At 50.9% G+C, this 27,147-nt stretch overlaps 1 protein-coding gene across 1 annotated transcript in view; it reads right to left on the bottom strand.

The window, feature by feature from the left end:
- Window positions 1-2,080: 2,080 nt before the first annotated feature.
- Window positions 2,081-27,147, bottom strand: part of RPS24 (ribosomal protein S24) — a 146,204-nt gene continuing 121,137 nt past the window's right edge. The window contains exon 5 of the mRNA XM_074374298.1: window positions 2,081-2,090. Within this exon, the coding sequence (XP_074230399.1) occupies window positions 2,088-2,090 (3 nt within the window). The 3' untranslated portion in view covers window positions 2,081-2,087. The remainder of the gene's footprint in view (window positions 2,091-27,147) is intronic.

The following is a 27,147-nucleotide window of genomic DNA, read 5'->3' as shown; positions in this document are numbered from 1 at the left end:
AAATAAAGGCGTGTGTGTGCTAAGGGTGTGCTACAATCACATTTGGCAAACTTTAAAGTCAACCCTTTTCTTTACTGAGGACCCTCAGGACCCTCCATTTGTGACATACAGGGTGGGTCCCCAAGAAGGAAAGGACAAAAGAAGACACGTTTCCTAAATCATTTGACCACAGAGCCCTTTTGTCACAGAGCTTCTCAAGAGACCAGCGCTCTAGCAAGCACAGCTGGGAAACACGAAAGGGTTAGGGAAATCCGGGAACGTAAGGGGAACTTCATTTCAGGACATGGGTCTGGAAGCTTGTGCCAGCCTGCTGGAGGGAGGTGGGAGGGTCAAACCAGGCAAGGGCAGCGGGCAGACGCCCCGAGGAGTTGGAGCGCTGCGGTGTGGCCAGCCCTGTGGGACCTGGAGGAGCCACATGACTTCTCCAAGCCTCAGTTTCTCCCGCTCCCCCGTGAAATGGGGCAGCAACCCCTCACTGGCAGCTGGGAGGACCTGCAGACCTGTGTGGCTGGGGGAGTTGGGGAAGCTGTGAAGGGACTCCCAGCCGGGAGGAGTCTGGAGCTGGTCCTACCGCTGCTCCCAAGAGTAGGAGCTAGAATCCAAGTCAGGGGCCTGAGGACCAAAGTGCCAATGATGAATCAGGAGACAGCACATGAGTCTGGACATCCCAGGAGGCAGAACCAAGAACTTGAGACAGGACAACATTTCCCTTGACTCCTCATCTTTCTATTGTTTCTCGTTCCTCAGCTGCTCTGAGCCCTCTCCTGAGCACACAAAGCCTCCGAGGGAACAGTGTGGAATTTGGAGGGAGAGCACTGGCATTCCAGATCTGGCTCTGGCCTCTCCAAGCTGTGCAGCCCTGGGCAATTCCTTAACTTCTCTGAGCCTCCTCTGTCTCAGCTGAAAGACAAACGAGGATGTTAATAAGGAAAAGGACATCTCTGAGGTCCTACTGTGTGCCAGGCTGTGTTCTGCATGCTTGACGGGGCAAGCTCTAGTATTACGCTCCCATTTTTCAGACGTGCAAACTGACACTGGGAAGTGGGGTGAGTAAGGAAGGTCACACAGAGTGAGGAAGCAGGAGAGACCTACCGCACAAGGCTGCTGAGAGGACTTGACCCAGTGACGGAGAGGATCACTCTGGAGGCTGACATTGGCCAATATTTTCCCACGTCACTAGGATGCTGCGGCAGGTTGCATTTTCCAAGGTGCCCATGCCACCATCACCCATCCCACAGGCTCACCGGCAGTAGGGCCTTGCTCTCTCCCATAAAGAAGTGGGTTCTATTTCTCTACCTTTTGAATCTGTGTGTGCTCATGACTGCTTTGTCCAATAGAAGATGGGAAAATGGAACCTCCAGTTCAAGGCGTGGCCCTTAACTAGCTCATTTGCCTCCACTTTGTGTATCCTGGAATCAGCTTTTGTGTAAAAAGTGCGACTGAGCACACCCTGCTGGGAGAGGCCCACGTCATGTGGAGGGCCCTGGAGGAGGGGACGCTGCCCAAAGAAAGAGGCCAGGGACCCCGAAGAGCCGGGCATGGGGGGCAAGGGACCTCCAGTCCAGCCACCACATGAGACCCCAAGTGAGAACTACCCAGCTGAGCCCGGTCACCCCACAGAACTGGGCGCGATAATAACAAGTTGTTCCAAGACACTGACTGCGACACATCAGTAGATCACCGGAACAGATGTCTCCCTCCCTCCACCTTCAGCTCTAAGAGAGAAGGTCCACACGAGAGATGAGGAAGAGGAGGAAACAGACAAGGGGAGGGAGTCAGGGTTACAAGAAGCTGCTCTGTCCCCAGGCCCCAGGCTGGGAGTCCCCCTGGCTTAGTGCCCTCTGACACTGGCCCGGCCCTGCCATGGTCTTGGCCCCACTGGGATGCCCTCTCCTCCATGAGAAGCCGAAATCATGACCCCTGAAGTCCCTTCCAGTTCTTGCATTTTGGGTCTCCACCATGGGGATGATTCTAGCCCTGGTTCTGTCCAGCAGACCTGGAGGCCCTAGGGATGCACCCAGCCCACCCTGGGCCTCTAAGCCCCTGGAGAGAGCTGCACTCAAACCTCTGGGCCCAGCAAGTCCAGCTCAGCCAGCCAGTGGAGCTAGACAGCAGGAGGGCTGCCTTACTGACCCTCACGCTGACGCATCGTGGCTCTGCGCCTTTGACGCACCCTGCCAGGCCCTTGACACAGACGACCCTACTTCATCCTCACAATCATCCAGAGAGGCAGATATTGCTATTACCTCGTTTTTCATATGAAGACTCTGAGGCTCAGAGATGTTCGGTGACTAGATCAAAACCACACAGCTGTAAATGTGAAGCCAGAATTTAAACCTGGAGGCCTGATTCCATGGCTCTCCCTCTTATCCACTAAACTGCCACCAGCGGGCAAGTGCAAAAACACAAATACATCACCTGCGCTCCCTACATAACCCCACCCATGTACCTACTATGTCACACACTCGCAGCTTCAGACATACACAGACCCATGAGCCCAACACTGACAGTTGTGCGTGTACAGATGCCCCTGACTTGGGTACACACTGGGTCATTGAAAACCCACGTTCACACAGTTGCATACAAACATTCCTACACACACACCTCCACATCACTACTTACACATGGACACGGACACTCGTGGCCCTGGCATGGGCTCACACACACCCCTGCACTGTGACATCTGCATTCATACATCTGCTTAACACATACACACACACAGACACACACACACACACACACACACACACACACACACACACTGCACCTTGTTTAATGATGCCCGGGAAATGAGAGTCATTATTTTCATTTAAAAAAAAAAGAAGGGCTCTCAAATGCCAATTGATTCCAGTGTGTTTTCCAGGGCTGAAAGGTTTCGCAAGCAAAAGTCGCCCAACAGCGCCACCTGCTGAAAGCCAGCTATTCTCGGTCCTCTCCCTTCTTGCCCCTCCCACCCTCATCAGACCCTTCAGCTTCCCCCAGAGTGTTCAGGACTTGGGAGCTGGGTCGGGGAAGGTAGGTAGAGGGGTGGATGCAGACAGAGAGAGGAGAGGAGGTGCAGAGGCAGGGGGAACACGGAGAAGGAGAGAGGGAATTAGACTTCAGGACCAAGGCCAGGAGAGGAAGATAGAGGGAGCCGGTCTGAAGGAAAAAGAGGCAGGTAGGAGCAGCAGGAACTGCCAGAACAGCTGGACACAGAGATGTGAGAGAGCACAGAAGGAATCAGAGCCGGAGGACAAGCCAGGCACGCAGGGCAAGGAGACAGGGAGTGGGGCAGGAGCGACAGGGAGAGAGGCAAAGGAGACGGAGGAAAGAGAGAGAGGGCAGGTCGTCAGGATGTGCAGAGCAGGCTGTGAGCCACTCAGCCCCAGGACCCACAGATGCAGCAAGCCTTCCTGGCCAGCCCTGGCATCCTCCCTCCACGGGTGGCAGCGACCTGAGGCTGCAGTCTGTCCTGGAGGCCAGGACACCCATGCCAACCTGGCTCTCCAAAATGTCCCAAAGGGGCTCAGGTCAAGACGGGCTGAATCTCAAGAGGGAAAACTTCTTATGAAATATCTAGTCTGGCTTCCAAGGAGCAGAGAAATACTGTAGAGGGGACTTGCCCAAGGCCACACAGCAGATTAGGAAGTCAGCCCTGGAAGCCTTCAAGGCCCTGGCGCTGCCCCCCACCATCCTCCGTGTCATATGAGGCAGAGAAGGGGTCCTTGTCCTTGTTTCTTTATAGAATCCTTGGGGAAAGAGAGTTTGAGATCCAAAACTCCTGTGAGTCGCCCCCAGTTTTCCTTCAGTGGTCTTGGGAACCCCAGCCCACAGCAGAGCCTCAGCGCAGCTTGGGGACGTGGGAGAGCAAGGGGGTTACCCCCACATCCCCCGTAAGGAGAAACAGCCTACAAGACCATCACCGTCTCAGTGATCACCCCACTGGGGCTCAGGGGCAGTCAGAGCAGGACAAGCAGAAAACCACAGACCCTCAACCCACGGAACAGAACATTAGCTCCAAAAGACACCACAGGTCCCACTGATCCCTTCCCGAGGGAGACACTGAGCACAGAAAAGTGGGGCACGCAGAGGGGATGAGAACTCCAAGCTCCCAAGTCAGCCTCCCAGCCCATCTCCTTGCACCGATGGAAACCACACTCCAGAAATCCTGAGTCCTGGGCTCCCTGGGGCTGGCTATCGTGGGGGCTTCATGCCCTTTTGGGACCTAACTCTGGCCCTTTCCTTTCCCAGCGAGACACTCCCTTCTACAGAAGGACCCTGGCAGGGAATGTCTTGGGGCCATTTTATTTCTATGCAGCCTCATGATGTGTCCTGCAGCTTAGCTACTTTTGTTCACCTTTGTTGAAATGCACAGGACCCTCCCTGCTGCAGAAAGCCGGCTGACAACACAGTACAGAGCAGGTGCCGGATTGCATCTCATTTGCATGTGGTTTGCATATGCTTCCCGACTTATCAAAATACCGGGAAACCCGCCTCCATCCTGTAATGTCTTGGCTTTCACAGTCCCTCCAGACTGACAAGGGCCATTTCAGAGCCATGGACTTGCATTGGCTTAGCTAGAAAAGGAGTTCGACGGTAAACCAGGCAGAATCTAAACTCCTTAAAAGAGGCATCCTGGCTTCATCCTACCTTCCAAGTAATTAGGCCGCCCACCCACATCTGGGGCCCCTCCCCTCCTGCCAGGCCGGACAACGTACCCCTCACTGAAAATACCCTGCTCTTTAGTGCAAGAGTGGCCTGATAGGGTTCTCTTTCCCTGGAATGCCCTTTCCTCTCCTCTAATAGCTGAAAAAATTCTTATTGACCCTAAAAGACCCAGTTCGCATGGAACTTCTGCAAAGTTCTGCGTATAATCTTCCCCACCCAGTACCACTGAGCAGAACTATTGCTCAGTGGGTCCCAGCACTTCAGCTCATTCACAGCCAGCCATTAAAGGGGTGATTCATTCTATCACAAAGTGATGTTATCTAGCACATGTCTTTCCTGTTAGACTGTGACCCCCTTGAGGGCAGGGACGAGGGGGCATGCATCTATCACTACATAGCCTACAGTGCCTCACTGGGGAAAAATGACTGCTTAACCAACGGTTGGATGAACGAATGAATGAATGGATCATTTATTAGTCTTCTCCAAGGGCTCTCCTGCTCAAACACGCAGATGGTCCCTCCTAAATGGCTCGCCCAGACTGGGTTAAATAGCGATGCTTCTTCACTCAATATTTTACAACATGAAACAGCACAGAACCCTCGGGGATCCAGCTCTACATAGATGCCCATCTACGTTTGAGAACCCAGCTCTTCCGAGACAAATCCCGAAATCAGAATCTACAACCCCAGGCAGGACCTTGGGCCCAAATGTGAGTGAGGCAGTGGGACCAAGGCTGCCGTTTAAAAAGCAAATAACCAAGCAGGGAAATTTACAGTCAGATAATTGGCAGCTCTGGTGCACAGTCAAATGCAGTAAATTAAGTGTTTTCCTGTAAATCAAGTTTATGATTTGCACTGGAGATGTAATTGTTAAAACTGTTCATTTTACCCGCAAATAGCAGTTGAAAGAAACCAATTTAGGAGTGACAGATTGGTTTTGATTCTAAATGTAGTGCTAAAACAGTTAATTTTAATAACATCCATTGGACAGGAGTCTGCTTGTTACTTAATATCATAGTCAACAATTTGAAAACTGCACGTTCAGCCACTACTGCTTCCGCTAAAAATTAATCCCATTTTTCCCCCAAAAGGAGGCATTTCTCAGCAGGAAGTGACATATCCATGCAGGAGGGCTCTCCTCATTCATGAGGTTATGGTCTTCCCACCCTGGAGAAGAGAGGCCACAAGAAGGTCAGCTGTGGGCTGGAACAAAAAGTAGGAGCACCCTGGACGATACGCAGGACCACGGTCAGCCGCTTCTGCCTGCACCTCCAGTGATGGAGAGCTCACCCTCTTACTTGCCTCTCTTCTCCCTGGGGCATCTCTGAAACTGCATAGACGTACATCGACTCCATTATCAATGGTCCAGCCCTTCAGTAACTGGAAGACAGTCTCCAGGTCTCTGCCTCTCCTGTGTGGCTTCTTTTATTCTCTGGGTTAAACACAGCTATGCCCGTGCCCATGGCAGGGTGGTGTGGGGGAGGGCTTTGGAGGCTGGTGGGTATCTATTGGGTAATTCTGAACAAAAAGGACAAAAATCTCATCTTCCCTCCTTGTCATCTCAGGACACACACTCCAACCTATCAATATCCAACCTTGGTTTGTGGTGTCCAACACTGGACCCCCTTTTCTGTCATTAGCCAACTTGAGTCCCAAGCACACAGTGGGCCTACAGCTTCCCAGGACGGGGAAGCCATTTGGCTAAGAGAATTCATGAACTCTTTCAATGGCTTGCCCTGAAGTTCCCAGGCTCCAGGCTCTGCCCCCAAGAAGTCTGGGTGTCTCAAATTTTAGCATGCGTCAGAATCACCTGGAGGGCTGATAGAAGAGAACGCTGGGCCCCACTCGCAGATTCTGATTCAGCAGGTCTGGGCAGAGCCAGAGAAACTGCATTTCTAGCAAGCTCCCAAGGGACGCTGATGCTGCCTGCTCATAAACTTCACTACGAGTAGCACCAGTACAGGGGATCCGCATTATTATCCCCACCACCACCCTGTCACAGATGTGGAAGCTGGAGGCCAGAGAAGCAAGATGCAAGAGGGAGGACCAACAGCCCCCTGGACACGAATGCAGCACCACACCTCCGAGGCCTTACCGCCTGCTGTGGGAGAACCACCCTATGCTGGGACATTCCTGGGAGCCCCAGATTCCCAGCAAGGAAGGTGCACAGATCAGCCCATTTACCCAGTTTTCATTCAATAATTTCAAAAGGTATTAAAAAAGGAAAACTTCTGTAAAAGAAGCAAAAGCCTGTTCATTTTCATGGCCACCACTTGGAGGAACGGTTCTTCTGGAGTCTAGGCAATCGCTTATAAGAGTCTATTATAAAGGGAAGCCTAAATCACATTTATGGCTCATACTGTAAGGCAAATGTAGGTATTAAAATTGTTCCTTTTAAATGATAAACACCCGCTGAAATGGCGCAATAGAGCCGCATCAAAGACTGTTTTCACCCAAAACTAACTGACTCAGGAAAGGCAGTAAATAGTGAATTGGTCGGCAGTCCCCGTAACTGCTGTTGATATAAGGAGTGGGGAGGCACGGGGCAGCGGAGGAAAATTAGCACATAGAGACCATGTTTGTTTTAGCATCGTTCACCACCTTGCCTGGCCCAGCCTTCTCCCAGGCCTGACAGGTAGAATTTCTCCCCAAAAGGGACACTGGCTGCTTGTTTTCTCTCCTGCATTTAGATAGCGAGGCCCCATTTTCTATGCATATCACAATCGTTGCAGTTTTTATTTTGAGAGGAAAGTAATGGAAAAAATAGTTAATCACCCATTCATAATCTCTTAAACATTATTTTTAAGCTGATAGTTGCAAAACAAAATGTAATCTTTCTAACATCTTCAAACAATTACTTGTCATTTTCCCAGTTCCCATAATAAAAGGAAATGGGGGTGGGGGAGGCGGGGGAGGCAAACTCTGACTTTGACTTTGGGAAAGATGAAGGACAGACTTAAATTCTGCCCTAAGATTTCTCATCAAAGAAGAAGGCTAGTGCCAAGGCAGGACAAGCGATGAGAATTGGGGATAGGGCTTCTCCTGGTCCACCCTTCCCAAATACAATATAATGTGGGTCTAATTACCTGAGCTTGTTAAGCAAATTTGCATCTGCCCACCCCCTGGAGGAAATGGAGGGGGCATACCGACCTTCCTCCCCTATCCCAAGAGAATGAATGAGGAATCACAGCCAGGAGTCAATTTAGCTCCTCTAAGCATCATGGTGAGGGCTTAACTCATGATGGATGGATGGATGGGTGGATGGATGGATGGATGGATGGATGGATGGATGGATGGAAAATAGCTACTGTTTCTTGAGACTTCCCTGATGAGGCAAGGCTTCTCAAACTCCCTGTGTGAAAGGACCACTTTTTTCATTTCCAATCTGTTAAAGATACTTTTGTAAAATAAGTTAAGATGTCATGGCAATGCCAAGTTGCTATACCAGTTTCTAGTTCTTACTCTCAGTTTCTGTAATAAACAGTGGGAACAGTGCCGGTCCAGGGCAGAGCTGCCTTCAGGCAAATCACACGTTAACCACCCCACCCTCCCAGCCACTCTCTGAAATGGGTACTTTCATACCTACTTTCAGATGGGGAACCTGAGGCCCAGGGATGGTTAGTGAGTTGCCCAATTCCAAAAGCTAATGGCTGGAGAGCTAAGCTTTACTTTACACCCAGATCTTTGGGGCTCCAAGCCTTTGTATTTTCTTGATGTTGGCCTCCAGAGGTGGCCTTAGAGGGTGGAGCAGAGGGATAATCTCCCTACTGGTCCAGGGTAGGCTCCGTCAAGGGCGCAGACTCAAGTCAGGAGCTAGGAGAGAGGTGGACACTCAGCTGGAGGCAGGGCACCCAGGAATCCAGAGGCAGGAATATGCTTGGTGGGAGGCAAGGACAACCATGGAGGAGCCAAAGCAGGTGGAGAGAGGGGACAGGGAGCATGGCCTGAGGCTGGCCTAGTAGCTATGCTCCTTGGGCAGCCCGGCAGGGAACGGCCCTCAGCCCAGAGCAGGGAGTGAGGAAAGAAGTCCACCACCGGATCTCCCCCTGTGCCTTGATCCTCGCCGTGGAGCCCGGGTTTCCCACTTTGAATCCCGTGGAGTGGTAGTTGGCATTAAAAAAATGTAAATCTGACAGAAGACACTCTCGTCAGGGTATTTCTCCTTTACAAGAGTCTAAGAGACTAGAGGGGTCAGAGCGACTCTTGCTTCCTGCTGAGCTGCTTCTGTGAAGCTTTGCGCGCGGAGGACCAAGGGCACAGGGCTGCATGTTCAGAGAGGCCCGAAATGAAAGGGAGGATCAGAGAGGACGTGCCAGCCTCCCCAGCCTGGCCGAACCATACTCTGTGGGCCCCGAGGGGCGGAGCAGGGTTCGTCTGGGGATACCAACGGCTCTGACAAGGCCCACAAACAAAACCGGGCCTGGGAAATGCAAATTAAAATCTCACAATCCTCGGAAAGGGAGGGTCCCACCTCTCTTCTCCTGGACACCCACCCAGCTCTGTCACGCAAAGATTCTTCGGGGGGGGCGTTCTTACAGACCCTGAAAACAGGGTCTTCCCTTCCCCCTGGCCCCCAGGACACTGCCCTAATTGTAAAGTCCAGCATCTCCTCCCACTGTCTAACATTAGGACACTTCAACTAACATTGAGTGAGGTCCTCTCTGACCAGGCTCTGTGCTAGGGATGGAAATTCCAAGATGCAGGACACCCAGTGCCTGCCCTCAGGATGCTCTCAATCCAAGGGCAGAACCAGTTGCACCACAAGAGATGAGTGCCTTGACAGAAGGAAGCCCAGGGTTACAGGTACCCAGAGGAGGGAGCCTAACGCAGCCATGGAGGGTGGTCGGGGAAGGCTTCCTGGAGGAAGAAGGCATACCTGATGTGAGCCCTTCTGAGCAAAGGAGGGAGAGTGGCATTTCAGGCAGACACATACACAACAATAACAACATTGGCAACTCTAAATAAAAGACTCAGTTTTCTTTTCCTGGTGAAGAGGAAGAGAATTTTCATAGTTTCTTGGAGTGGGAGTCCAAGCTCTTTATTTCCTAGGTAGGGTAATTGAAGTTCAGAGAGGTAAGGTGCTGCACCCAAGGTCACACAGCAAGCTGGGGGTAGGGGGGTTAGAGGCTTCCCAGGCTCCCAGGCCAGCTCCTCTCTGCCACACAGTGCTGTGACTTAAGCTGAACTTTCCCCAACTAGGCATCACCATGCAGAAGGTAAAGAGAACACCTCGGAGGAAGCAGAGGTACCAATCCACCCCCGACTCTCAGCTGCTCCCAGAAGCTCCCTTAAGAGAACTCAAAGGAGCCAGCCAGTCCTACTCGATCCCCAGGGAGCATATCTGATAAGTGAGACATGAGGAGGCAGCAGAAAAGCAAGTCACAATATTAAGGATCCTCTCGGCAAACAGGAGGCTCTGTTGTTTCAACATCACCAGCCACTCGCCTGCCTCCTTCTCCAGAGCCACCCCCAGAAGACAGAAGGACACTGCCAGCTCCCACTGGAGTCTCCTTTCCCCTTGGGAAATCCCAGCACTTGCTCCATTCTTAGAATCTGGCTGCCAGGCCAGCCTCAGAGGTGGGAGGGAGATCAGTGGGGGCAAAGTGGCTGGACTTGGGTACCAGGTGACCCAGTCCAGCCAGGATACCTCACTTCCCTATCTGCTACATGGCCTTGGGATAGTTGATAACCACAGCAACAACAGTGGTAACAACAACAGCAGCTCACTCTCAGCCCTTAGAAGAAGCCACCTTCAGACAGTAGTTCACACGACCTCCGTGACAACCTGCCAGACAGGTGCCATTAGCATCCCTGTTGCTCAGGTGAGGACACTGAGGCTCAAAGACATGAGGTCACTTGCCCAGGGCCACAGAGGAGGGGAGTAGCAGAGCTTGGAATTGAATCCAGGCATTTAGCCTTTCTTAGACTTATTTCTTTGTCCCTGAAGAATGGGGCCGGTCACCTCCTGGAACTGAGGAAGCAAGCACTGCTCCCTATGATCTTTCCTGCCTTAGGACCTTTGCACATGCCAGTTCTTCCACTCAGCTAACCTTTTCTTTGCCTGGATGATCCTATAAGGTCCAGCTCCACTATAACCTCTTAACTTTCCTAGCTCCCACCTCACTCCAGGCAGAAATAGCTTCCTCCTCTGTGTGTGTGTGTGTTTAACTGATTTTGAAATAAAAGTAAAAGTGCCTCTAATAAAAATTTTGAACTTTTTCTAAAGGGGTAAGATAAAAAGGAAATGTCACCTCTCATACCAAACTACCTTCCTCAATACCCAGATTAGCCCCTGCTAACATTTTGTGTTTCTTCTAGGATAAAAAAATGTATATAAGTATATACAGTAACGATAATGGCTGATGACAGCTTACTCTGGGCCCAGCCATGGTCATGCCTTATGTGTATTAACACATCAAATTCCCGCAACAGCCTATGACTAGATGCCATTATTAGCCCTGCCGTACAGCCGAGGTAAGTGAACCTAGAGAGGTTAAGTGACTTCCCCAAGTCACACAGCTGGTAAGCAGCAGAGCAGGAACTCACACCGCAGGTAGGCTGTGCCAAAGGCCAGGCTTTCAACAGTCCTTTTTTATACACACAAATGTGTTCATATATTCACTACTCTGCTCCTGCCTTTATTTTGCTGAAAATGCAACTCTGAATCTCTCCATATCAGCACAAAAACAGCTACATTCTCTCCTGCAGCCACTTGGCATGGAAGCAGCACATCTTATATACTCAGCCCCCTGATGGACATTTTGGTGCTTTCTAGTTGCTGTTACAAACGTTTCTTAACACTCAGGCTTGTGTCTATATCTCAATGCACTTTTGCAAACACATCTGTGGAATGTGGCCCTGGAACAGCTAGGCCAAAGGGCAGGGGCTTTTCAAATTTTGAAAGATGCAGCCAAATCACCCTCCAAGTGCTTGGGCGAGTTTGCATTCTCACCAAGGCTACTGTGCCCACAGTGCTGGGTCCCCACCTCTCCTAGGATACTGAGATAGGTGCTGGTCCTTCAGGGTCCCTCCTGGATCTGAGCCCCCAGGGGAGGGACTTTTTGTCCTTTGGAACCCCAGGGCACTTGGACCAACCTGTGGAAGGGCTTGAAGGAAGTCCAGAACCTGGTTAGGGAACTGTCTAGACTCAGTTGATGTAACAAACAGCAAGAATTTCTTTGGCACCTTCCTTTGGTACAGGAAGTGGAGATTAAGCCAGGGTTCTCAAAGTCAAGTGCCTGCAGGGGCCAGACAGGCTGCCTAGGGGAGTGACGTGGGCTAGATGAAGGTGACATTAGGGAGGGAGACCACAGTGCAGCACCAGCAAAGGCCGCCAGGCAGGAATGCCGGGCCATGGGCCGAATCCTACGATTTCTACAGAAAGCCAGAAACCTGGATTTTTGGGTGAATTTATTCTGATACTCAGCAGAACCACTGGCACATGAGGACTCCATACTTCCTAAATGAATAAAGAAACGAATGAATAACCCTGAAGCTCCTGTTCTTTCCTCGGCTGCTCAGTCTGGTAGAGGGATCCACCTCTCCAGTAAGAGATGCAAAGCCCTGTACATACTGGACAGGTGGGCAGCCCAAGGCCTAGGCTTCCTGCCCTCTGTGTCCCCAGCAGCAGCAGCTCCCGGAACAGGGCTCTCGGGAAACCACTCCCACCCACCCCGACACGTGCATGCCCACCATCAAGTAGGTATGTGTCTTCCTGGGGGCTGCAGGGGATGAAGACACTTTCCTGTTTTGCAAGGTCACTTCTGGGTTTTAAATCAGCTTCCTTCAGTAAAGCCCACACCCTGACCTGCCCTGCTTGTGCTCAGACCTCCTCCCTTTCTGAATTCCTCCCCGACCTACATGCAACAGCACAAAGACATAAATTACTGAATTAGAATCAGCCTCCACACACTGAGGGACCTTCATCCTGTCTCTCCTGTCAAGGAGGCAGGGATCGTTTCTTACTCCAAGTATGAAGCAGTTTTCAAAACTAACGAATGGTCAGCATGTGGTCCTCATTTCCATGGTTATGTGTTTTGGGTGATTAGGACTGATAGGGGGTAGACAGTAGTGCCACGGCCAGGGTATCGCCCCAGGAAGTATCACCCCTAGAAGCCGGGGACATGAACTGGGTGTGCCTCCAAGGTGTGCCTTTGGGAGGGGCAGCAAGAAGCCCTTGGGGCTAAAGGCACAAGAGGAGGCAGGTGTGGTTTGGATGCACTCCAAGAGAAAAACACCTGGCTTGGGAACAGGAGCCTGAGGTACCCAGGGAGCCTGGAGCTCGGACCCTGAAGCTCCATGGCCCTGGGCAATTCTTCTCAGTTCTCTGGGCCTCAAGTTTCCCCACCCATAGAGTCAAGGGCATATTTATCATGAGATATCATTTATCACACAAACTAAGCAACTGTTCTATGTTTTGCTTAAACCATATGAAATTGCTATCTTGTAGGTCAAAAATAGTAGGATATTGGCAACCCCACTTGACCCAATCTCAGAATAATTATTCCAGGACATTGGGCATAAAGCAGGGTCGTCCTGAGCAAACTGGGACAAGCAGTCACCCATGGCTCATGTTCACACCGGCTGCTTCTCCCCATTACTTGCAATACAAAGCACCCCCCCCCCCGCCCCCGCCCCCAGCCCCTCTGTCATTAGGCTGAGGTATAAAGATTAAGTTAATGGCGGGCGGAGAAAATCAGCTTTGTTGGCAAATTGTCTCTGATATTTATTTTGAACATTAAAACGAATCATTCCGACTAAAGAGGGCTGTAGTGCGCGGCCCATTAAAATGCATGCATTATGTATAACTCCCCCGGCTTCACCTCCAAGTATTATCAGCCTAAAAAGCAAACATGGTTTTTAAAGCCCCTTGTTTACGACATCCCGTGACAGCTGATTAATGGCCACAGTTTCCAGATCTGAAAGCTTAGTAACCCAAGCTAGAAAATTCAATCTTATTCTAATATAGATGGGGGCAAGGGTGGGCAGGGGGAGCGCAGCAAAATAGGAACAGAGCAGAGCTCTTCAAAGGGACCCAAGCTGAGAGTGAGCGGTAACCACTGGAGCAGCAACCACAGTTGGGGTCCTTCTTGGGCACTGTGTTAGTTTCCCAGGGCTGCTGCAGCAAATGACCACACACTTGATGGCTTAAAACAACAAAGATGCATCCTCCCACTGTTCTGGAGGCCAGAAATCTGGGACCAAGGTGTCAGCAGCGCCACACTCTCTCCGACTCTCTAAAGGGAGACTCTGCCTTGCCTCTTCCAGCTTCTGGTGGCTCCTGGCATTCCTTGGCTGGTGGCTGCATCACTTGTGTCTCTTCCTCTGTCTTCACATCAACTTCTTCCCTGTGTTTCTGGGTCTTTTCTGTCTCTTATGAGGACAGTTGTTGTTGGATTTAGGGCCCAGTCTAACTCAGAATGATCTCACCTTGCGATCCTTACCTTAACTACATCTGCAAAGACCCTCATTCCAAATAAGATCACACCCTGTGGTTCCAGATGAACATCTTTTGTGGCAAGGACACCATTCAACCCACTACAGCTCTCCCTTCATCTCCCAGAGTGTTCCCTTTGTTCTTCGGAAATTGTGGGACCAACCAGACCTACAGATGCTACCAGATCCTAGAAAGCTCTCTGATCTATCTACATCTGTGCCCTCTCACTGTCATCCTCTGGCTCGGGACTCCAACCGGCCTCCTCGCTGGTTCCCTGCTGCCACGGCTACCCCCTCCAGTGGGTGCCCCAGCAGCCACCAGAGCAGTCCCTTTAAAGAGCCCACCTGATCCTGTCACTCCTCCTCTTGGCCCTCAAAGGCTCCCCAGAGCCAATAACTCTGCTTAGTACAGTCAAAAACCCTGCCAGATCTGCTTTCTTCTTTTTTGTTGTTGTTGTTGTTGTTGTTTTTGTTTTTGTTTTGCAGGGGGGCTAGTAATTAGGTTTGTTGGTTTGTTTGTTTGTTTAGAGGAAACACTGGGGATTGAACCCAGGACCTTGTGCGTGCTAGGCAGGCACTCTACCACTGAGCTCCTCCCCACCCAGATCTGCCTTCTGACCATCCTGCCAACCTTACTCACAGGGTGCATCCCTTACTGGGCCAGTTTTGGCCACACTGTCCCATTGCCCAGCAGGAATGCTGCACCCCAGTATCCCTGCCCAGATTCCTCGAGATCTCAACTCTATGTCACGTCCTCTGACAAAGCCAAGTCCCCGATGATCACTAGCAGACATTCTTCTTCACAGCATTCATCACATATCATTTGTTAGTGGATTTGCTTATCTTTTCAACACTTGAATATGAGAATGTTGTTGACTGCCCTGCCCAAAACCGTCCTGTGGCACTTACAAGAACTCAGAGCAACTTGCCCTCACACAGCCCTACATGATGGGTCCCGCCTGCCTGCCTTCCTCTCTTCCCACTTCCTGATCACTCACTGGGCTCCAGCCATAGCAGCCTCCTCCTGTTCCTCCAAAGTGCAAGCCCCTGCCTGCCTCAGGGCCTTTGCACGTGCAGTTTATGCTACCTGAAATGCTTTTCCTCCAGATCTTCCCCATCTGCACCAGGCAGGACTCAGTTCAGATGGCATCTGTCAGGAGAAGCCTTCCCTTACCCTCCCTTTCTAAACCATTGGCCTAAACCAGTCAATCTTACCCTCCTTTATTGTCTTCATAGCAATTATCATTGAAGTCAACTCACACTGTTTTTTGTTTTTGTTTTGTTTGTTTTTGTTTTGCTTTCTGATTTACTCTCTGTGTTCCCGAAGTAGGAAGTAAACTACAGAGGACATGGGCCTTGATGTCTCATTCCCTGCTGGATCCCTGAAGACTTAGGACACTGCTGCCCCATTCCCACCAATGTTTGTTGGATAATCAAATGTTTGTCCCAGAGTCTGGCACAGGTCCCAAGACAGAGCGGGCCTTACAAATTCACTCCATGTAGCTCTCTCTGTTGTGGGTGAAGAAAATGCTCTTCCTAGAATTCCTAAGGCCATCTAGGTCTTAATCTAAAGGCAGTATTGCCAACTTCACACACACACACACACACACACACACACAATGCTTGGACAGCTCCCACATTCATTCCTTTGTTCACTCATTCATCCTGCAAACATTTACTGAGCACTAGCTGTGAGCCAGACACCATTCTGGCCCAGAGATGCGGTGGAGACCAAGCTGGCACACCTCTACCCTCTCTGAGCTGACATTCTAGTGGAGAAGCCCCCATTCTGTCAGTGATCTAGGATCTGTCTGGGACCCTAAGTGATCTCCAGCAGAGCAGCAAAGCACACTCTCTGTCTGGGTCTCAGTTTTCTCATCAACCCAGTGGGAAGCAAGATTTGGCCAGGAAGTCCCAGGACCAAGTGGGGACAGGGAAATGATCTTTGGAAGGGTGAGGACCCGTACTATCCCTGGCCTGTCCCCTCCCACGCTTCCCCGCTGCTCGTCGGCCACGCCCCCTCCCTCTGCTGCCCAGGACTTGCGGTCCCCCTGGCCTGCCGAGGAGCACGGTCCTGGGCCTTAGACACACCTGGGCTCAAACACAGCTCTGTAAGTGAGGCTGGAAAATCACCTTACCTGGCAAAGCCTGAGTTCCCTCGACTGTAAAATGGAGATAATAATGTCTACAAACCCTGTTGGGAGGACAGAATGGGACATGCTTCCTATAGATCCTGCACCCCCCCCAGGCACTGGGGGACACTGGTCATTCCCCTGAAACACCCTCATTCTTCCCTGCTGCCTGCCCAACTCCCATCCAACCCCAAGGTGCAGGCCAAGTGCCCCTCCCCAAGAACCCCTCCTGCCCTTCTCCAAGCCTCTCATGTGCCCACAGTCTGTCTACACAGCTCAACCCTGTTGTCCACTCTCAATTTTCCTCCTGGGCACACATTTGGGGCAATGACCAGACCAGCCCTCAGCATCCCACACAGTGCCTGACACCGCAGGTCGTGTACACAGTCCGAGCCCAGCAAGGATTTCAACTAACTGCTTGTTCACTGAGCATCTGCTCCTGCCAAGCCCTGTGCCAGGTTCTAGGGACACAGCGATGATGTGGTCCCTGTGCCGGAGGCGTCCACAGTCTGGGAAGGACTCAGACATGCCAGCAAACACCTCTTGTGCAGAGGCGTAAGCAAAAGGGTGGCATATGGAGAAATCAGGGGCCTTCCTAGAGAAGCTGTGCCTTAAAGGAGCCCCCCTCTCGGCTGAGTGGAAACATCCTCTTGGTAAACGCGTTCCTGGAAAGAGTCACGGGGATTAGCATTCCCGCTGGCATCTACGTCAGCCTGCAGGTCCTAAATCCTGATTTATGATGCCTTCTTTAATTGGCAAAGGCTGACTCTTGGTTGTTCTGTTCCCTGTTCTCGGTCATGTAATTAAAGGTCTGTGAACCAGTACACAAATAGGGTGGGATCAGAGGGTCCGTTTCAGGGACTCCTTGATGTGGGAAGGAGGGCTGCTGGCCTCCATCCTCCCCTCCTTCCTAAGTTTGTTATGAAAGACTAGAATTTTATTTCTTCCAAATTTTCCAAAACACTCAAAAGACAGAACATATGTCTTGAAAGCTCTTTCTTATCTAATATCAAAACATTTGCTCACCCCCAATCAACGTCATTTTCTCCATTTGTCAGAGAGGAAACTGAGGCTCAGGGAGAAATATGGGACCCAGGCCCCCTCTGTGAATCCGTGCTGGACCAGGACCAGAACCAGGGCTCCCTCAGCCCAGTCAGGATTTCACTTACAACATCTCAGCCTCTGGGCCTCGCCCCTGGGCCCCAGGAGGGGTTACCCTTGCTGTGAGCACACATCTTAAGCAACCTCTCTCCTCCTTCCCCTACAGGTGTGCTTCCTCCCACCCCAGGAGATGGGGGAGGGCATCCCTTCCACCTTCTGAAGGCCAGGGAGGAAGGCGAGGTGGCGCTAAGGGATAAAAGCCAGGCTCCCAGCGAGGTCTGAGAATTGACGGAGGGTTGGCGCCACGCTGCGCTCTGTAGAGGCAGTCATTTAATGTAATAACTGTGAATTTGGGACTGTAGCCGGTGTTGCCACTGTGCCTGGGCCCCCGCAGGGAGACCTCTGGGTTGAGATCTTAGCAGGGCTGCCCCCCTCCCCCTAGAAAGCCCTTTGTGGCAAGAACAATTGCCTGCTTGTGCCATCTGTTCTTATCTAGTCCCCAAGCCTCGGTCCTAACAGTCATCTCACAGCATCTGTCTTGGACTTAGAAGGGTGGGGGGCTTTTGCACCAACCCCTGCCGGTTCCTGCAGGCCCCAAGGTGTGCATCATTAGAACACGTCACAGTACCAGCCAAACCCAGTGCACCTCCAGCTCTAGGGCCTCGCACACAAGCTGCCCACCGGTGGGAGAATGCCAGCAGCCAGGCCCTCAGACGGCAAGAACTCCAACCTCCAGGCTGGCTCTCAAGGCTCCACCATTCTCCAACTCCAGGCTGGCTTCCATTGTCTAAAATCCCATTCCCTTCTCTAAATATGTCTGAGCCTCTTTAAAATCCCAACTCAGAGTCCTCCTCCACCAGGAAGCTTTCCATGATTGCTCCAGCCTCTCCCCAGCCCTAGTTGGCTCTCTCCTATAAATGGCTAAAAGATTCCTATCTCTCCCACTCCCTTCACACTTACAGATTTCTTATTCTACTTTCATTAGTTAGTTTTTCATGGAGGCTCATCATGTGCTTACCTGAGCTATGAGCTCCTGGGGAGCAGGGGCTCTGTTTCACTAGTCTCTGAGTCCCCAGGGGATAGCGTACTGCTTACCACAAAGCAGTTCTCAATACGCATTTGTTGTTTGCCTCTAATTGGGCAGTCAGGCTTTGGTCATTTAGACTCAAGGGAGGAAGGTTGTCTGAACTCCAGGATGTCTAAAAAGAAACGCAGGTAACTCCTTTAGTGAATGAATGCAGCCTTACCTCAGGCCTCTGTCTAGAATTCCCTTCCCACTCCTCCACCTGGAGAATTCCTGATCCATCCGCAGCGCCCAGTTTAAACATTACCCTCTCTGGAAGCCCTCCCTGAATCCTCCAGGCAGACTCACTGCACCCTTCTCGTGACGTTCAGACACACCTGGGTTTGAACACTGTTATGGGCTGAATTGCATCCTCTCCCTCTCAAAAAATGTTGAAGTCCTAGCCCCCAGTACCTGTGGAAACAGGGTCTTTGGAAACAGGGATTTGGAAATAGGTCTCTGCAGATGATCAGGTTAAGACGAGGTCATTGGGGTGAGTCCTAATCTCATGACTGGCATCCTTATAAAAAGAGAGAATTTGGACGCATAGGGAAGATGACGTGAGACACAAGGAGAATGTTACGCACAAGCCAAGGAGTACCCAAGACTACCAGGAGCTAACAGGAGAGGCACAGGTCAGGTTCTTTCTCAAAGCCCTCAGAGGGAGCCAGTCCTGCTGATAACAAAAATGTACCATCTCACAGATCTGCAGGCTGGCCTTGATTTTTGATGTCCAACCTCCATACCATGAGATGATAAATTTCCGTGGTTTAAGCCATGCAGTTTGTGGCACTTGGTTATGGCAGCCCTGGCAGCTAATACAAAATTCTGACTCTGCCTCTTACTAACTGGTTGACCTTAAGGTAAGCTACTTACATCTCTGAGTCCCAGTCTCATCCACTTTAAAACGGGGACAACACAGTAGCAGTAGCAGGCCCCTTCCTCTTCTCCCACCTTCACACATCAAACCTACATTCTCAGCATCCCTTGAAGTTAGGTACAGCCAGGTGGCTGAGTCCTGGCCAGTGGACTGTGGGTAGAGGTGATATGCCCCGGCCCACCCTCTTCACACAGTCCTCCACACCTGCTCTGGCTTCCCTGTCTGCCAGCAGAGAACAGTGAGGCCCCGGGAGGCAGCAGAGCTCCAAGAGTCCCTGATTGACTGCGAGGAGGCCCCACCTGGGGAACACGGTGCTCTGCCATCACAGGAAAGGCTGAGCTTGTTCACAAGCGCAGTTACCACACTCTCACTGATAGAAGTGCTCGTCACACAGCATTCATGTAAAGATTAGAAACATTACGGTAGGCAGTTAAGAGTGAGTTTTTAATATCACCACTACTCTTTCTAACTGCCCTACCACCTAGCACAGAGCCTGGAGTAAGTGAGGAAACGACAAATCCCCAGTGAATCGTTGTCAACTAAAGAGCACTGGAATCACAAGCCCTTGGCTCCAGCTCTTTGGCAAAGGCTTCAGTGTACTTGCTTATAAACTGAAAGAGTCCAACAAGACTTAAAACTGACTATCCATTACAGCTTATGGATCAGTGAAAGCTTGCTTTCCCTTTGACCAGAGACTCTGCCTCAGAATCCTTCTCAACACAGAGCCCTAGACAGCCTCTCCCAGTTCACCTGAGTTGGTTCTCTGGGTAACACACATTAGCCATCTCTGACAACCTGTGATGTGACTCAGGCACTGACCTGCCCTACTGTCTATTCAGAGGACGAGAATCTCCCCAAACTCAAGCTTCCAGGAAGAATCACATTTAGCCTTTTCTACAAATCATTTTAATTTTGAATTCTGGAGGCCTGATCCTACTGGCCAGAAATGTAACCCCAGTCACCCGTGGCCAGGAGCTCTTCCTCCCAGGCAAAAGTTATGCAGAAGTCCTGGCTCTCATACAAGGTGTAGGCTTGGGGAACACCTCCAGGCCCCAGCAGCTCTGCGTGCTGCAGACTCAACCACTGGCCCCAGCCTCAGTCCCTTCCGGTGTCCCACACTCTGCCCCTGTCCCACACTGGGGTTGGAGCCCTTCAGGGAGGCTGGAAACCACACAGCCATTCCTCCCGGGCCTCTGCAGAGAGAGGCAGGCCCCCACTGCTAGCACAGCTGGCAGCCACTCTTTGCTCTGGTCCAGAGGCAGCCGGGGCCGGGCACAGGCTGGTGCTGCAGCTTCTCTCCCTTTTCCTGTTCCCTCAGAGCTCTCTCGTCCTCTACCTCCCAGCATCACTGCCTCAAGGGAGATTTAGAAGGAAAAGCCTGGGATGGAATTACCTTCCAGACAACTCTTTCCTCCTGGCCACAGCTGCCCCTGAGGGCGGAAGGCCAGGCGCTACTGTCTGATTGGGGGAGAGTGAAAAATATGTACGTATCTGGGACTAAAAATAATACACAGCCTCAACCTGAGAAATCTTCTAGTAAAGGCATCAAGTGTTTTCAGGTGCTGCAAAAGCACAGGCAGCCAGGGCCCCTCCGTGGAAGTTTCACCTTGCAGGCTGGGTTTACTGACCCCCTAGATTGTTGGGGCAGAGTCTGCACTGAGCTTCGACTTCCCCCAAAATGCCAGTGAGAGGCCGAACCAAACACAGTTCACTGCAGGGTCTTGTGCAACGGGCCCTGATGTCACATCACACCAGGGGCCCCACGCAGGTGGGAGGTATGTTACAAGTCATTTTATAATAAATGCCAACGTTTGTCACCATTTAGCTCTTTTACAAATGCCACGCTCGCACCCATTCTGATATGCTCTCTCCAGAGGAAGCAAAAGGACTATTGACATTTTACAGCCACTCCCGGGAAATTCCATGGGACCCAGTGAGAAAAACACAGAGGTCTCAAAGTCAAGGGTCTCCAGCACCCCAGCAGATTCCAGATGTGCTGAGACTTGGCGGCACGCATCTTGCAAAAGGGAGGACCACCCCTCAGCTCTGTGCCACGGGCTATTTGCTGGAGGGACTTCTCATTTTTCTAAGGGAGGCAAAAATACTGCATTTTTAATACGCAATTTTCTGGCTTTTAAATTGTTGGTAGCTAGTTCAGAGTTTTTTAAATGCTGTGAGCCAAACCAAATCCAGCTGGCGTCAGGTTTGACCCACGAATTGTCTTGAAGGCCTCAGCAGGGACCTAGGAAGTACCTGGAGCAGGTGAACCTCCTGGCCTGGCACAGGGGTTAGGTGATGGTTTTGGTGTTATATATGTGTGCATGGGTGTGTGTGGAATACTGGGAGGCTTAGGCGAGAGCAGGTGAGAGTGAGGGTCAAGGTTCTTTAAGATGCTAGGTAAATGCCACCTCCTCCGTGAAGCCTCCTGACAGCCCTCTCACTCAATACCACCCCTACACCTCACTCTCAGGCAACCCCTCTCCCAGTGTTTTGCATTCAGATTGATTATGGGTGTGTCTAAGGATTACACAGAGATGTAGGGGCAGGTACACTGTATCATCCTTAACCAGGGGTTGGTGAGCACACTGAGGACAGCATGAATGAATAATCAACAAATGAATGACTTCTAAGTGGAGCATCTACTGAAGTCAAGAGCCCTGCGTGCTCACTGCACACCTGATCCTGGTGGTGGTGAGCACTGCCATGCACAGGTTTGGGTGAAATTGACACATGCCACTGCCAGCCTGGCACGTTAAGCACATTCTGGGTTCTTTTCCCAGACGGATGAGAATAATGCCCTACACGATGGGAGAGGAACCAGACAGAGGGTGCCTGGAAGGCTGTGGGGTCAGAGCTGCCATCAACCCAGAGTCCCACCCTGGACGTTATTCTTTCAGTTACTGAATCTTGGAGCCTCTTTGTTACAGCAGCTGAGCTTATCACTTTCCCTAGCCCTAGCCTAGAGTCCTGGCCATCCAAGGCGGGGCGGGGACAGGAATCCTGGCATCCTGATTGATCGAAGCCGCTGGGGAGTCACACCACCTCTCTGACCTGGGTTTGCAAAAGGGGGCCCCTGATCTCTTGGACCAAACTTCAGAGGGCAGGGCATCAGTATCCCCTGGAGGCTTGTTAAAATAGGGATCACTGAGCCCCACCCACCTTACAGGTTTCTGATTCAGCACATCTGGGGCAAGACCTAGGAATCTTCCTTTCGAACAAGCTCCCACATGACACTGATGCTGCTGGTCTGGGATGGTTCAAGAACCACTGTCTTAGGTCATTCTAGCCATGAGACAGCTGAATTCAGCGTAAACACCATATGTTTAGAACCTGTCTTGAAGGGGTCAGAAAAATTCACCCAGAGCTGAGAAGTAGAAGGCTTTGCTGAGGAAAGGGTGTGTCCCCTTGATACCCTGCTGGAGAAAGATCACCATTCAGAGAGTCAAAGTCCTGAATTCTAGTGCTAGATCTGGACACACAAAGTCCCAAACCTCAGTTTCTTCATCTGTAAAATGGGGCTACATAACACCCACTCAGTATTTCTCAGAAGGTTGTCCTAAGGGTCAAACAGAAGCATAAGGGGCACTGGATGCCTCTGCCACTCTTGATGCTGTCTGTCCAGGAGCTCCAACATCCATCCTGGATCACAGCAGGGAAGCATGTGCCAAGAAGGGAGGCGCAACAAACCAGGAGAAGCCTGGGCCCCTGACACATGAACCATCATCCCAGCCCTCCAACAGACACCTCTACGTAGCAGAAAAATAAGCTTGTATCTTGGGGTGTGTGTTTCATGAATCTGAGTCGTATCCGCCAGCTGTATTGCTCCAGCCCCAACTCCATCCATTTTGTTGTAGATGAGTTTGCCTTCCCCTTCCAACTAGTAAATGGTTCTGGTCACTGTGACTTTGAGAGTTGTCTCAATGACCAGTATTAGACATGACAGAAAACCCAGGTGGCTAATATGCTGAGTGCAGCTCACATCCATATGGAAACTTCCAGACTCTGGGAGGGGCTTCACTCAGGGGAGCTGAGAGTTCAAGCAATGATGTGAGACCACGAGGCTGAACCGTGGGCAGAGTCATCTCCCCCATCCAAGGCAGGGCCTCTCAATCTCAGCACTGTTGACGTTTGGGGCCCGATTACTCCTTGCTGTGGGACCATCCTGGGCACTGTAGGATGTTTAACAGCATCCCTGGCCTCTCCCCTCCAGATGCCAGTAGCACCTCCCCACCTGTAACAATCAAATATGTCTCCAGACATGGCCCCGTGTCCCCTGAGAGCAAAACTGCCCCAGGTTGAGACCCACTGCCCTAGAGTGGCAGCTCTCCCCCTGGCTGCACAGTGAAATCACTGGGAGCTTTAGAAAATACACACTGATGCCTGGGTCTCCCCCTTGAGACACTGACTCAATTGGTCCAGGGTGCAACCTGGGCCTGGGGTTTGTAGAAGCTCCCCAGGGCATTTTAACAGGCAGCCAGGGTGGAGAACCTCACCTGGACTCTTTATTACTAAGATGCCGGTTGTGATACCTCATTGTAGATTTGATTTGTATTTCTCAAACAATTAGTGATGTTGAGCATCTTTTCATGTGCCTGTTGGCCATCTGTATGTCTTCCTTGGAGAAATGTCCATTTAGATCCTAAATAGACCAAAATGTCCATCAACAGATGAATGAATAAAGGAAATGTGGTGTGTGTGTATGTGTGTGTGTGTGTATATATATATATATATATAATGAAATACTACTCAGCCATAAAAAGGAATGAAATAATGTCATTTGCAGCAACATGGATGGACCTAGAGATTTTTATACTAAGTAAAGTAAGTCAGTCAGAGAAAGACAAATATCATATATCACTTATATGTGGAATCTTAAAAAATGACATAAATGAACTTATTTACAAAACAGAAACAGACTCACAGACATAGAAAATAAATTTATGGTTACCAGGGGGGAAAGAGGGGAGGGAGGGATAAATTGGGATTTTGGGATTGGCTGATACAAAGTACTATGTACAGAATAGATAAACAAGGTCCTACTGTGTAGCACAGAGAACTATACTGAATGACTTGTAGTAACCTGTAATGAAAAAGAATATGAAAAGGAATACGTGTGTGTATGTGTGTATATAACTGAGTCACTATGATGTAAACCAGAAACTAATACAACATTGTAAATCAACTATACCTCAATTAAAAAACTTTTATTTTAAGGAGCTAAGATGCCAGTTGTTATGGTGATGGGAGAGAAAGCAGAAACTGGGGGGATTATGATGTGCTGCTCTGACTTCATGAAACAATGGGGCTGCTTAAATGTACCCCTTAAAGCCAGGACAGGGACAGGCTCTATTCCACCCCCAGGACATTAGCCTACATCAGAACATAAAACATTCTAAGATGGTGTACAACCACTGGGCTCTGTCTTCTTTCAGTTAACCAGGTCCCAGATGAACCAGTTAACCCAACAGGACAGGGGTTCTGGTTAAAGTAACTAGCTTGGCCCCGCTAAGCCCACACCTTCACCTTTGAACCACGAGCTAGATTTAGGTGACATCTCAGGCCTTCCTGGGCCTGTCCGTCTGAGGTTCTCTGCAAGTGACGAGTCACTAAAAATGAGTCCAATGTGGCCCAATCTTCAGCTACCAGAAACCCTCCCCATTTGGTGTCTCCAAGGCTTGCCAGCAGGCGACCATCTAAATGAGACTAGTATAGAAGACAATGTCCGTGGCCAGAGCTGAGCAGGAGCCAGCATTAGGTCACCATCTGCCCAGCTCACGGACTAGAGGTCCCAGGACCCATAGACTCCTAGAGGGCCAAGTGTGGGCTGGAGGCAAAAGGAGAAAGGGCTGGAGTCACCGAGTTGTGCCCTGCCCCTGTTCTCATAGAATCACAGCATCCTAGAGCCATACAGATGACCCAGCCTGGGGGTCAGTAAGTACAGAAGCACAGAGCACTGGGTGCTGGGCCACTGGCAACCACACCACCTGACAGCTCACAGAGAGAGTCCCTGGCATCACCCCTAGAGATTCTGAGTCTATGGGCTGGGAGTGGTGCCTGGGAATCTGATTTTTCAAACCCTCAGATGGTTCTGATGTAAGACCCTAATGCACCCTTCCCAAAGAGGAAATTCTTCATCCTCAATATATCCAGGTTGTTAGCAGCCTGAGCTCGAGCACTTCCCGGTCTGCCCAGTCCTCTGTACTGTGCAGCGTCTTATTTTCCCTGCCCATGAAAGCCCTCTCCATTAGTGAGGATTATATTGTCTTTACTCAGCTCAGAGAGGGTAGGCGACTTGCCCTGGATGGCCCAGCAGAGTAGATGCAGAATCAAGACCAGAAGCGGGTCCTCCTACCCCCCAAGTCAACACCATCACAACTCAAGGAGTGCCTGCTCTGCACCAGGGCCCCAGCCACCTGGCCGGATCTGCAGCGCAGGAAGCTGTTTATGTGAGCTGACAGCTCTGATCCGCCAAAGGCGCCTGCTTCCAGCTCAGCCTCTAATAATAGCTCCTCCTCGGAATTCCTCCCGCCTTGGTGGGAGCGGAATATTTAGACATATCAAAGATTCTTTCCCCTTCTTTCATCGAGCCAACAGTGATATGAAAGGAGTACAATGGAAAGACGAGTCTCTATGACAAGCTTCAGAGAGCAGCCAGTTCCCTGACATCCCTCAAGACTCCAACTGACTCCACGCTTCTCCGACTGGAGTCAGTGTGGTTACATAATAATAACACCTTCCATTTCTGTGGCGCTATTGTGGGCCTTTTGCCAAAGTGCTTTCACAGACATAAGCTTATTGAGCCCACAAAGCACGCAGGAGGTGGGCAGGGCAGGGATCCTTCTCCTCGGTTTACAAATGAGAAAATTGCTGTGCAGAGAGGTTAAATGACTTGCCTAAGGTCACACAACTAGTTAGTCCCTAATCACAGAGTCCTCGCAGGCAGGGAGTCTGGACAGCACTGAATTCTACACGGCCTTCCCTGGAGGACACAGGAGGGCCTTCGCTGGCGGGTGGGCCCCACCTGTCCCCCCACCTCCTCTCCCCCTCACATTCTGTCCCTGTCCTGTGCTCAAGTTACACAGAATTCCCCTCAGTGCCTCCAAACCTGCCATCCTTTTAACACTTCTGCGATTTTGCACCTTATGTCCCCTCCACCTGGCACACCTTCCCTGCTTCCTCTCCCTCATCCTTACAGCCAGCTCCTCCTCACCTGTCTGCACCTAGCTCCACCACTGCTGCCCCCTCCAGGGAGCTGCCCTGATGCCCACCTGGCTGAGCCAGGTGCCTCCCCCCTGGGCACACCTCCACTGTGTCCTGTATTGTGCTGTAGCATCATCAGCGTCTGTCACCAAATAATGAGCCCCCGTGCATTAGTTCACTCAGGCTGACGTTGCGAAGCACCACAGACCGGGCAGCTTAAACAACAGAAAACTTGTTTTCTCACAGGTCTGGAGGCTGCAAGCGCAAAACCAAGGTGCGCTCGGCCTTGGTTTCTGGGGAAAGCTCTCCTCCTGGCTTACAGCCCCCACCTTCGCCCTCCTCACAGGGCCTCTTCTCTGTGAGCCTTTGGGGAAGGAGATCTCTGGCATCTCTTCTTCTTCTTATAAAGACAGCAGTCCTATCAGATTAGGGCTCCACCCTTGTAACCTCACTTAACCTTCATTTCCATCTTAAAGGCTCCATCTCCAAATATAGTTACACTGGGGGTTAAACCGTCAACATATGAATCTAGCGGGATACAATTCAGTCTATAACAGCCAGGTCTGGCTCTCTCTCAAGGAGATAGTGTCTAAGCCAGAGCCTGGCCCACGTGAGGGCTGGACGAATGTCCCAAGCAAGAGTCCCTGTTTACAAGTGCCTGACGCCTCACTCAGCAGGTGCTTGACA

This window comes from Camelus bactrianus, chromosome 11 (assembly GCF_048773025.1).
Source record: "Camelus bactrianus isolate YW-2024 breed Bactrian camel chromosome 11, ASM4877302v1, whole genome shotgun sequence".
In the NCBI taxonomy this organism is placed as follows: domain Eukaryota; kingdom Metazoa; phylum Chordata; class Mammalia; order Artiodactyla; family Camelidae; genus Camelus; species Camelus bactrianus.
Note: the sequence above shows the minus strand (reverse complement) of the source record. Positions and strands in the feature narration are given on the sequence as shown.